Below are 12609 nucleotides of genomic sequence, written 5' to 3' on the forward strand. Positions count from 1 at the left end.
TGCACTCACATCGTGTTTTTGTATCATTTGTTGTTGTTGTAACTTGCTAACCCACCCCTACTGTACAGCTTCGAATCTCATCAGATCCCTCCAGGATAAATAAAGATTCCGATCCTCAACTCGGGGCCGCCGAGTTCATTGCGCAGTGCGCCAACAACTACGCTACCAATCACCCCCCCCCCCCCCCCGCCAAATACGAACAAGCGCGCGTGTAACCTTCGCCGCCCGCAGAGACACGTGTTGAAACAACACCACGCGCACGCACGCACAGACATGCTGGGCCAGAGAGCGCGAGGTGGGTGACAAGCGGGCAAAGGGGCAGTGACGAGGACTGGCGCGGTCCGACGCGGGCGGCTGCGATCGGTCACGCGCAGACACACGGACAGAATCCCACAGGCGGAGTTAGACACCACGGGCAGACAGCCGGGCAGACAGACACCACGGGCAGACAGCCGGGCAGATAGACACTCGGAGAGAGCAGCCCCGGGGGGTCACGCACATCCTGCTGCGCGCGGATTACCGCGTGCATGCACGTGCGCACTCGCTCACGACGTGCCCCGGCTGGCAGCTAACAACATCTCCACACACACGCACACACGCACGCGCACACACGGCTGTTTACAGGGCTACTGGGGAGCGGTTCGTAGCGCAGCGCGCTAACCGCTGCCGCATTACGAACCTGGTGACCCGAGTTCGATTTCCGTGGCAGCCAACACCAGTGACGATTATCTGAACAGGTCCTGGGCTTCCTCTAGGTCGACTCAGTCTCAAATGAATTACCTGGTGTGGTGTGTGAACATTGCCACTCGTGTGCCGTGCCGGCCTTCATTAGCTGCATACACCGCTACCCTATCACTTTCCCGCCGATACTTTCCTACTCAGCGCGGCCACAAAGCGCACCTGGCCCTTGAACAGGTGCACCCGTGAGGCCCACCACCAATTTGTGACGAATGTTGGCCGCCGTCACGTTTGACGTGGACTTGAGAGAGCGGTGGCGCGGCGGTCGGCGCACTGTGCCACAACAACCCGGCGACCCGGTGTTCGATCTCTGGCCACGGCACGTAGTATCCCCCCCGAACCAGTCCCCCTGCCTCACGCCTCGGATGGCCAACATGGTTAGTCAGCCGGGTGCAGTAGTCACTGACACCGCCACCGAGTAAACCTTCGCCGAACAGCAATTGCTCGTATGGTCCTACAAGGCTAAATGGGAACCCTTTGTCTTTTGTCTATGCACGTGTATGCATGCATGTACGTACGTTCGGTGTGTGCGTGCGTACGTGCGCGCATTTAACCCCAGCAGAAACTTTCGGCTGGCAAGGGTTACATTTGGCACAAAGACTTGGGTGTTAGGGGCGCTAAGGGCCAGCCGGCTGGGCACACGAGAGGCCTGGTAAGAGTTTTGTAAAAGGCAGAAAGAAAAAAAAAAGCCCCTACACACAACACAGCGCAGACACGGCGGTAGTTGTGGGAACGGCAATAGCAGCAGCAGCAGCAACAAAGAACAGCGGCAGTAGGAGCGCTACTCGCGGAGGTCGGAGCACCAATAGCTGTTGGCAACGGCGCCGTGAACAACAGGCTTGCGCCCCACGGTAGCGGCAGCAGCAGCATCAGCTGCAGCAGTGTGTCCATGTGGTCAACGTTGGCTTTGACAGTCTCGCGACTACAATTTGCGGTTATTTTTTGGCGTATTCTCAGGATTGAGAGGCCACTGGAGCTATGCACTTTTAAATCACCGACATTTAAAATGAATTTCTTTGGAACTGCTTTTTGTGTGTTTAGTTTGTCGTCCTTCCATCCACCCCCCCCCCCAATTCTCCAATTAGCACGGTTGGCTACGTACGGTGCAAAAGAAGTGCAACATAGAGATAAATACAGATTATAAGGCAAACATTTTTTCGGTGTTTTAACACGACAGTTGAGGGTGCACCTTACAATCTGGTAGGTGTGTGAGACCAGATTCGCATAACTTTATAGACTCAGTGCACAGCGTCAGTAAGGCGTGAACTTTAGTTTCTGGATGGAATGTGCCTTTTAACTTTCTGGAGCATCTTATAATGTGGAGAACATGATAACGGCACGTGATGGTGGCAGCTGCGGCATGTACGAGTGGTGGTGGTAGCGGTAAATGGCAATAACAGCATGTATCTGTGTACGTATGTTGAAATTATTTCGCACCGTACGTAGCCAACTGTGCTAATCAGAGGTGCGGGGGGGAAGAACAACAAGCTAAACACAAACAGCAGTTCTAAAGAAATGAGTTTGTCAAGCACGATGCTTTAAAAGTGCACAGCTGCAGCGGCTTCCTAACATCGGAAGGAAGAGCGCGTTCCAGACGCGGCACACCGCAACCTTGCGAGAACGCTCCTAGAAATTGTGCATTGCCGCGCATCTAACGCCCCCCCCCCCGTTTTTAAAGCACTGGCAAAGATATCCCCATCGACACACCGCACGCAAAGTGTTCCCTGGATTAACGTTTCCCCACGTCTAACATTCCATTCGGCGGGTTTCCTGAAAAGCGTCACGCTGACGTTTCACCGTGGTCAACGTCAGCATTGACGGACAGGAATAGATGCTCGGATTTGTGGTGGGGGGTTGCAGCGATCGTGATAATACCGCCCTCGGTGGAATGGGTCTTCTCTTGTGGTAGTGCTAGGGACAGTTGCTATTATACGAGCTTATCCAGGCCTGTTGTTGTTGTTGTTCTGGCATGTCAAAGGTGCGGTGACGTTTGGCTCTCGAATTCAGCATCGATTGTGAATGTCCGCGTTGTTCCAAGTCTGGGTGAGATTCTAGGACGGTGACGGCAGCGGCAGCAGGCGGCAACAGGAGGCAGCAGCAGCCGGCAGCAGCAGGAGGCAGCAGGACGCAGCAGGAGGCCGCAGCAGGCAGCAGGAGGCAGCAGCAGGAGGCAGCAGCAGGAGGCAGGAGGCGGCAGCAGCAGTGGCAGCAGCAGCAGGCTGGAGCAGGCAGCAGGAGGCGGCAGCAGCAGTGGCAGCAGCAGCAGGCTGGAGCAGGCAGCAGGAGGCAGCAGCAGCAGTGGCAGCAGCAGTGGCAGCAGCAGGAGGCTGGAGCAGGCAGCAGGAGGCAGCAGCAGCAGTGGCAGCAGCAGCAGGCTGGAGCAGGCAGCAGGAGGCAGCAGCAGCAGTGGCAGCAGCAGGAGGCAGCAGCAGGAGGCAGCAGGCAGCAGCAGGAGGCAGCAGCAGCAGTGGCAGCAGCAGGAGGCAGCAGCAGGAGGCAGCAGCAGCAGTGGCAGCAGCAGCAGGCTGCAGCAGGCAGCAGGAGGCAGCAGCAGCAGTGGCAGCAGCAGGAGGCAGCAGGCAGCAGCAGGAGGCAGCAGCAGCAGGAGGCAGCAGCAGGAGGCAGCAGCAGCAGGAGGCAGCAGCAGCAGGAGGCAGCAGCAGGAGGCGGCAGCAGCAGTGGCAGCAGCAGGCTGGAGCAGGCAGCAGGAGGCAGCAGGAGGCAGCAGGAGGCAGCAGCAGGAGGCAGCAGGAGGCGGCAGCAGCAGTGGCAGCAGCAGGCTGGAGCAGGCAGCAGGAGGCAGCAGCAGGAGGCAGCAGGAGGAGGCAGCAGGAGGAGGCAGCAGCAGGAGGCAGCAGCAGGAGGCAGCAGCAGGAGGCAGCAGGAGGCGGCAGCAGCAGTGGCAGCAGCAGGCTGGAGCAGGCAGCAGGAGGCAGCAGGAGGAGGCAGCAGCAGGAGGCAGCAGCAGGAGGCAGCAGCAGGAGGCAGCAGCAGGAGGCAGCAGCAGGAGGCAGCAGCAGGAGGCAGCAGGAGGAGGCAGCAGCAGGAGGCAGCAGCAGGAGGCAGCAGCAGGAGGCAGCAGGAGGAGGCAGCAGGAGGAGGCAGCAGCAGGAGGCAGCAGCAGGAGGCAGCAGCAGGAGGCAGCAGCAGGAGGCAGCAGGAGGCGGCAGCAGCAGTGGCAGCAGCAGGCTGGAGCAGGCAGCAGGAGGCAGCAGGAGGAGGCAGCAGCAGGAGGCAGCAGCAGGAGGCAGCAGCAGGAGGCAGCAGCAGGAGGCAGCAGCAGGAGGCAGCAGCAGGAGGCAGCAGCAGGAGGCAGCAGCAGGAGGCAGCAGGAGGAGGCAGCAGCAGGAGGCAGCAGCAGGAGGCAGCAGCAGGAGGCAGCAGCAGGAGGCAGCAGGAGGAGGCAGCAGCAGGAGGCAGCAGCAGGAGGCAGCAGGAGGAGGCAGCAGGAGTCAGCGGCGAGACACATCGCTGAGGTCTGGGTTGTTTTCATTGGCCAGATCATCTGAAAACTCCCTTTGGAGTTTGGAAGGATCATTCGTACGGATTGTGTAGATCGATTCAGGGGTACATATATCAGGAAAAGCGGATATTAGGGTCATTGAAAGGACTTTTACTGTATTGCCAGTCACAAGAGTGTTGCTATTCGTAGTAATAGTACCACACTCGTGATAATATTTTTTACGGTAGTGCTAACCGGTCGTAGTATCAGTGGAAGTCGTGGTGGTAGTTGTAACTACCGTGTTGCATAAAGTTACACTAACTTTACGAGAAGTTGTAATTGTAGCAGCAGTCGTATTGGTGGCATTGACCTGTGTAGTATTAATAGTTCTGTAGTGGTGCTGGCACTAGCAGCAGCAGCAGCACTGACAATTCAAGTCCACGTTGGTTGCCGAGAAACCTTTGCCGTCGCTGCAAAGCGAAGGAAAAAACGACCCACCAAATCCACATTCTATTTATGGGAGGCAGCGTTTGGCGACGACGATTGTGCACAATCACAGATTGTGCTGCAGCTCCACAAGGGGGACTCGGCTCGGCCGCTGGGAAGAGGGTGGGGGGGGGGCTCGGGGGGGAGGGGGGATTGAGGGGGCGGCGGTGGTGGGGGTGCGACGGGCAGGTCTTTGAGACAGGATGTGTTGTGACTTGTCTGGGCGAAGTCAGACACACGCCCAGGCAAGCGCATGCTCGAGCACATCCCCGACTTGCCCAGCGCGCCCTGCGAGCCGGAGGGCCGTGGGCTTTAAACGGGGTGGGCACTGGCGTAAAAGGTGCACTTGGCCTAAAGCTAAAGATAGAAATAACACGGTCGCAGATACGAATGCAGGCCACCCCACATGCGTCCGACGTCGTTCCCCCGTCCCGTGCGCACCTCAAAATTAAACCGTCAATCTCGCACCGGCCGCACCCTAGCTGGCGTGGCGGTGGTGGCGGCGGTGCTACGTGCCTGTAAACCCGGGTTGGTCGTCGAAGCGGCACTGAGTGGGGGACTTGCGCCAAGTGTGCGCCGGGCACCCGTTAGTACGGCAACGGGGTGCCTCTTAACAGGTGGCGCAACAAGTAGGTTAGACAATTATACTAACTCTCCCTTCCAAACTAAAGCAATCTTTTATTTTACCAGGTAAGGCCCACTGAAGCTCTATAACTCTTTTTCAGAAGCAACCTGGCCACAAATGGTAGATCAACAAAGTGGCTTATCACGTGGAAATTTATAGCAACCAAATACTCCACAAACGCGTGTCTATTCTAAATGCGGGAATAAAAAATGGGTAGGGCCCGGAGAAAAATGTACGCGACCACAACGAGAGAGAACGCGCAAACTCCAAATATAAAGGAGTCGGGGTCAAACCAACAAACCAACGTATACCAGGCGAGGTAGTCAACATCTCACCACCACGGCGCCCCCTTCATAGTATTGAAGGGTTTTAACATCGTAGTCGTAGAAGTATCCTTAAATTTAACCAAGAGATGGAAAACACGCCCCGTAGCGACACGCGATGGGACATTTGATCCTTTTTCAGAGGTGACCTATGTGACATCAACGTGTTGACAGTCGCCACAATGACCGGTGAAGCAAGCTGCCAAGCCAGTCCACGCAGTGTGCATCATCACCTTTGCAAGCAAATTGTACCTGCCTTCGTGGAAGTGGCGTTTTACTCTTAGCTGCCATGCTCAAGCCAGTATGGATTTTCCATTATGGACAAGCGGCAATTACGTCCGAGCACAAATCGGATGCACTTAATCGTAAGCAATTTCGCACGGCAAGCTTTTCATCTAAAAAAACTGAACTTATGCGTTTCATTGCAACCGTTTTAACATTGTTTTATTTTATTTTATTAAAAGAGATTAAAGTCTTGCACAAAACATAATCCGTTGCGAGCACTTGTTAGTAGTGCTAAAAGAGTGGAGCAAAGCAGACGTCCAGAATAAACGGCTCAGTTGAGACCTAAACATCGTCGAATCTCCTGCCTTTCACATTCCTCCTCCACCGGTGGAACCATCACCCACATAAGAACGCCAACAGGCCGCTGTGCCCATCCTAGATTTGAAGTTTTCTTGACTGCAAGGATTCAAACTCTGTTTTTTTCGGTAAAGTCACGTTCACAGCAAAATTACTGAATCAAGTGACGGTTCCACCTGAAGACGGAAGCTTGTGTTGCCTCCGAAACGTCGTGATTTAATTCAGTTTTTTTTTTTACTACGTGACTTAACCGAAAAAACCAAAGCGTATGTGCCCATCCTCTTCACGAGTGGTAAATTAGTGAGCGGAGACCCAAGACACAGGAGTGCGATTGTGGGCATGCAACCCAAACCCTATGGACCACACAGTAAACTCATAGAGACAGACAGACACAGGAGACGCAGAAACCCTGAGGACACATTAAAGACACGTGGCCCCAGTGTGACTATGAAACTGTGGCCATGTAACCCAAACTGTGGGCCATATCTATTAAACTGATGTGGTCTGCGCAGCTGCAAAGGCGGGATAACAAAACTCCGCCAACTTTCTTCCTGAAGTGCCCTCATCATGGCTTAGCAGACATTGACATCGGCATTTAGTCACTGGAAACATTTCCATCATAGGCAAGGAATAGAATCGTGGTAATGAACAAAGGGATTTTTTAATTTTTTCCCTCCGTGGAACTTGTCAAAGGGTCCAACACAGACAGACACGCACAGGCACACGCACGCACGCACGTCCAGGCCAATAACGAAGTTCCTTCTTCATTCCCAAAAATAGATGACCTCACATTTAGAGAGGCAATAAAAAAAAGCGAGACAATTTTTTGATCCGCTGCCATCGATTTTTTGTTGTTGCTGCGGCAGTTATGAAAGTGATCTGGGAGAAATGCGGAGCAGAGGGCTTCATTAGAGGTTCAATGAGTTTGTCACTCGACAGCGCAAAGTGACAGGGGGCAATTGCAACAGCAGGAACAGAAGTAGACTGGAAGATCACATTCACCGTTCGGCTTCATCACATTGAACCGTACGCGAATGATAATTGTGCTCACGTATTTTACACCTGTTTCTGACATTCACTTTGTACCCTGTGAATTTCCCCTCTGTACTTTGTACCCAGGCAGGCTTTGACCAAGCCCACAGAGCAACCAAGCATTTCTCTCGAAGCCACGAGTCCCGAGACTTGTCCTGCTGCACACACTCAGGGGCCAACTTCAGCGGCTTCTTCGACTGAATGAAGTTGAGATTTGAGTCGGGGGGACTGTGCGACAGCCCAACTTACCACGTGGTAGACTTAAGTGCCCCTTAAGTCGACCCTGCCTCCCAGGTCTCCCTTGCCAAACAGCCTCGCGTTTGAACGGACCCCCACTTTGGTTGCGAAGTTGAACGGTCGATTTGATTGCTAATAAAATAAGGGCATGAAGGCCCCAACACTGTTGAATACAAAACACTTGTGGGCAGTATGATCGGGGGGGGGGGGGGGGGGAGCGCATCTCCGATCAGCACAGTTGGCTACGTATGGTGCGAAAGAAGTTCAACATACATTTATACGTGTGCGTGAGTGGTCAGCGCAAGTGCCGGCTTACTGCTTAATCCCATTGCTGGGACCCGAAGGTAGTTGAAGATAGAGGTAGAGCTTCTCATTGTCCGTGAACTTATGGACTTCTTGCTGCAGGGTGGAGACATTGGACAATGCGACGAGCTGATAAGAGAAACCATTCTTTGGGAGCAACAGATTGGCGAAGGCGTTCGGATAAGACGAATAAGCATGCAACAAACAGCATCAACGGGCGCCAAAGTGTGCTGACTATTACCAGAGATTTATCCATGCCGTTGCGATGGTCATTAGGCATTGTGATAATACAGCAGCAGCAGCAGCACATACGCACATTTGCAATGGAGGCTCCTCTGTGGTGCTTCACAATTAGGTGGCAAATCAGCTGTTCAAAGCTCCCTCGATGAAGCTCCACTGCACCGGCTTTAGTTTACCCAGGGCCCACAAGAAGCCACTCAATGCGGCTCCCTTCTTCAAGAGATTCATCTTTACGGCTTCTCAATATAACCCATCGATAAGGCTCTCTCCAGGGACGAGTCTACGAAGCTCCTTATGACACTACAATATGACGCTTCTCTACAGGAGTTCTGATGAAGCTCTTCCTTAAGGCTCCTCTCTAAGACTTTTCAATGAGGGGCCTTTAAAGCAGATCCCAACGAAGCTGCACTCAGCCTATTAAAACCAAGGCCATCTATGAAGCAACGTGATGGACAACAATTGGAATTCTAAAATACAAAATAGCAAATGAAATCATCAATGTAAATGGGAGGCACTTACCAGAATGGATTCAATTTTTGATCTTGCGGTTTGGCTGCAAGAAAAAGAAAACATGAAAACGTTAAAAATGTTCAAACACACGACCCCTTTAAAAAAAAAAACAAGAAACATTTCGCAATTGTCCTAAGCAGCGAAAGTAAGACATTGACGCGCCACGGCCACGGTCGCTCGTGCGCCATCACGCCCCAAGAACGATGGCGCCTCTCACGAAGCCACCCGCCTCAAGATTTTAGCCGCGGAGCCACCAACTAGGATCGGAGCTGCACGACGTTGTGAACAACAACAACAAAACAGCAACAACAAGTGTAGCCAAGATTGGTGTCGAGTGCTGTGCGTGGTTCATCGATGGTCAGATACATCTGAGGATGCCCTCCCGTGTCCGGACCTTGACAACAATAAGCTCAAAACCCTTTAGAATCAAAATCTGAATATTTATTTGTTTCCGGAGGGCTCTGGATGTGCTGCAAAGCTCGTTTTCGCAGGGGCACGGGCTGAGAACGTCACAACGACAGACAATGCCATCGCACAACGAGAGTGCTGAGCATAGGAAAGGTAAACAAATCACACAGAAACACAACTGTAGAATTGGTGTGTTAGAACAAGGCTGAGACCACCCCCAAAACAATGATGCAAAGGGCCACGTGGGACATTGCAATAACAACATCGCCCAGTGGATGGCGGCACTGGCGGCCAACAACAAAAACGCTCCCACCGGACCCGATCCGCGTGATTTGTTTCACGACCAAACGGTCGGCCGGCTTCATAACATAATGTGAGATTGCATAATCTGAAATGGGACATTTTTTGGAACGCACGAAACAGACAACAAAAAAAAATCCACGAGAACACATCCCCGTGACCTGTTTCCCTGATGGCCAGACTTCGCTTGTACGCCACTACACCGGCTTTGAGAGAATAACAAATAAACACACTGCACAGTCTCTCCACAACAAACAACTAGGCAATTTCTCAGCAACTGCTGCAAACAACAACAGCAGCAGCAACTCCTGGTGCCGAGCAAAGCCGCTGACTGTGCTCTTTTAAGAACGAGAGCGTGACACGAGAGAGAATGCGCTGGCTACGTTATAGCCTGCAGCACCGTGTGTCTTCGGAGTGCATCGCATTGAGCGGCGGCAGCAGCAAGCAGCGATGACATCACCAACGCTGGACCCGATAAATACGAGGACAACAAACCGTGCACAGTCCACTCATAACAATGACCTCAGCCCCCAGTGGGACAAAGCCTTCCGTTTTCCCCACAAGGCGGCGGTAACTGCGGTTGGGCACATTCATCTGAATCTCAACCGCACGGCCCGGTCGATAAAGATTGCAGCAACGGCAGCGATTGAGCGCAACGGCGCGTACTCCGCCGACAAAATAAAAACACGTGGTACGAATAAGCTCCGAAGAGCGGCTTTCAATTAAAAGTGTTGAAGGGCGTTCTTAAAAAGGAGGAAACAAGCTGGTGGTTCACAATACATGTCCGTCAGCTCGGTATGCCTCTCTCCTTCCTACGCGGCTCGACCACGAGGCGTTATTAGCGTTACAAAGCTACGCTGTGGGTGGGAATTGATCTCATTGCCCCAGGGGCACAGACACTGGGGACAAACAGACCCGCATGCACACAAGCGAGCATTGCTGGGAACAACTCGCAACACGTGCACAGCCGCACACACACACAAAGACAAAGATCCCCCGCATAGCGTTAACAGACTATTGGGGCAAGTGCTGTTAAGCGAGCACCTATGAAGGCTGGCACGGCACACGAGGGGGTGGGTGGCCAGCACCACGCCTGGTAGACTTAGTCTCCCCAGTGGCGATGTTTACACACCGCACCAGGTACTTATTTGAGGCCTAGTCGACCTAGGGGATGCCCAGAACCTGTTCAGATTATCGTTACTGCTGTTGGAATTGAACTCGTGTCGCCGGATTTTTAGTGCAATGCGCTAACCACTGCGCCACCACTATGTGCACACACACACACGACATACACGTGCCAACAAACACACACACACACGTGCGTATGCATACCCAGACAACATTATCATCGTTATTAATAGAGTACCTTTCACAACCTGGTCTGAGTGCCTTAGCAAAACACACACACACAGCTACAAACAACGTACAGGATTTACACACGCGCGTGCACACTCGCACACAACGCACGCGCTTACGAGGAATGCGTGACCACACCCACGTGCACCTCGTGTGTATCCAGGAATCGCACCTGAAACCTCGCCAATAACAAGAACGCCTTCTCTCTCCATCTCAACACAAACAAATGCACGTACACACACACACGTGACCCATGCACCTTTGTCCAAAAGCTTCCCCGTCTCTTGGCTTGGTAGCTAAAGCACATCGCTTGCAACCCAGAGGTGCAGAGTTCGCAAGCCGGGGTTGCTCGTCAAGGGCGTTCGTTCACGAGGGCCCACACTTTGTTGACTTACATCTATCACGCCTCGAGGGTTTTTTTTTCCTGGCGGCGAAGGGAGGGCAATAACCAAATGGGTGGTGGTGGTGGTGGCGGGGGGCACACACACCGACTCCTCCACACACCTGTGCAACATAAACAAGGTCCAGCAGCCGCTGCTGGAAATAACTGGGGGCAAACTGCTTTACTGGGGGAGTCTTTGTCTATTGGCGGGGGCGATTCTCACGCTAAACCACCAACGCCGCTGGTGAATGTACTAATCGTCGTTATGAATGTTGAAATTAGTCAGGAAAAATAAAAGCAAAAACCCACGGAGAGACATTCATTATACTATCATTCATCTTTTGCTGATATTAATGTCCGAGCATGCTTGTTCTCAAACAGAGTTTGCATGCAGTTGGCAGTGTGACTGCTGCTGCTGCCAGCACGTAGTAAACACAGCAGGGAAATTATTACCAAAGCAAGGAACGCCACGGAATCGTCTCTAAAGTTTATGTCAAGAGTTTCAATGTCACCTTCTCGAGTGGGCTACGGGAAGATATTGAAATTGGCTCCGAATGTGGCCACTTTTCATCGTCAGCCGTCTCCCAAGTTATCACCAGCTGCCATGGTGTCGTGACGCAGCAACGCAATCGAGCTCCTGCACCACGAGCTCATGGTATTTCATCGCTCCGTCTCCACGGAGGCGGTCTCCTCTCGGGCGTGTTCCCTCCTTGGGCTGCGACTCCCGTCACGACCATTGGGCCCCCCTTTCCCGCGCTCAAGATTGATAACGCCACTTGAACACAGCAGTTGGCAGAGATCGTCACCGCCACTCCGCAAACGTTGTACTTTTTTCTTGATTATAGCTCACAACAAATGCTTTCATCCAACCACCCTCGCACAAAAAGATGCTTGAAAAGTATTTTTGGGGAAATTGTTGATAGAGAGCACCCCCCACAGTTTTGTCATCCTGTGGAATATTTTACGTTTTTGGGACCCTGAAAAAGTACAGCGTCAAGGAAACCTACGCCTAGATGCGTACATGAACTTTACAGACAAACAAAGAAATGAACATCTGAGTAGAGTTCCCCCCGAGTGCCGGGCACTGGCGCGGCGTCCTGTGCACATTCGGAGCGTGTCGGTGACCGCTGTACGAATAAACCACAGCATCGAGAAAACGCTGCGGTCAAGAAGTCAAGAGGTTAAGAGGTCAACACCGGGAATTCCCAACTCTGTAGGGTTATAGGTCATGGGGTTGTTTGGTGGGTCAACCGCATCGGAGAAACCCAGCGCACGAACAATCTCCCATACAAAAACATCAACCAAGATAGAGATCTGGGTTGAAAATGTTTTCGGTAACCTACACGGTTGACTGCAGGACCGTAACACGCATGGGTGGGTCGGTAACACCTACGCACGAAGAATAAACATTTAACAGGAAAACTAACAACGAAAGACACTTCCGAAGCGGCGGTAGGAAAAATATCAAGGAACCTACGCATTTCAATTTGTGCACGTTGTATCTCATGGATACAAGGCATCACTCCAGCCACTGGACGCGCCGGCCCATTCAACACACCGTGAAAACAACACTCGAGTCTTCAAATGGAACCATGGCCCCAAAACTACGGGACGATTCATCCCAAATGCCACGGTGGGTGAATCT

The 12609-nt window shown here is 52.8% G+C and overlaps 1 protein-coding gene across 1 annotated transcript in view; it reads right to left on the reverse strand.

The window, feature by feature from the left end:
* The window catches only part of LOC133355052 (DNA-binding protein RFX7-like), a 111342-nt gene that overhangs the window by 23775 nt on the left and 74958 nt on the right, over positions 1-12609 (reverse strand). The window contains exons 2-3 of the mRNA XM_061572312.1: positions 8528-8561; positions 7782-7864 (exon numbers count right to left, since the gene is read on the reverse strand). Coding sequence (XP_061428296.1) covers positions 7782-7864; positions 8528-8561 — 117 coding nt within the window. The remainder of the gene's footprint in view (positions 1-7781; positions 7865-8527; positions 8562-12609) is intronic.

The sequence above is a fragment of the Lethenteron reissneri genome, chromosome 50 (assembly GCF_015708825.2).
Source record: "Lethenteron reissneri isolate LAM-NWPU_2019-01 chromosome 50, ASM1570882v1, whole genome shotgun sequence".
Classification (NCBI taxonomy): domain Eukaryota; kingdom Metazoa; phylum Chordata; class Hyperoartia; order Petromyzontiformes; family Petromyzontidae; genus Lethenteron; species Lethenteron reissneri.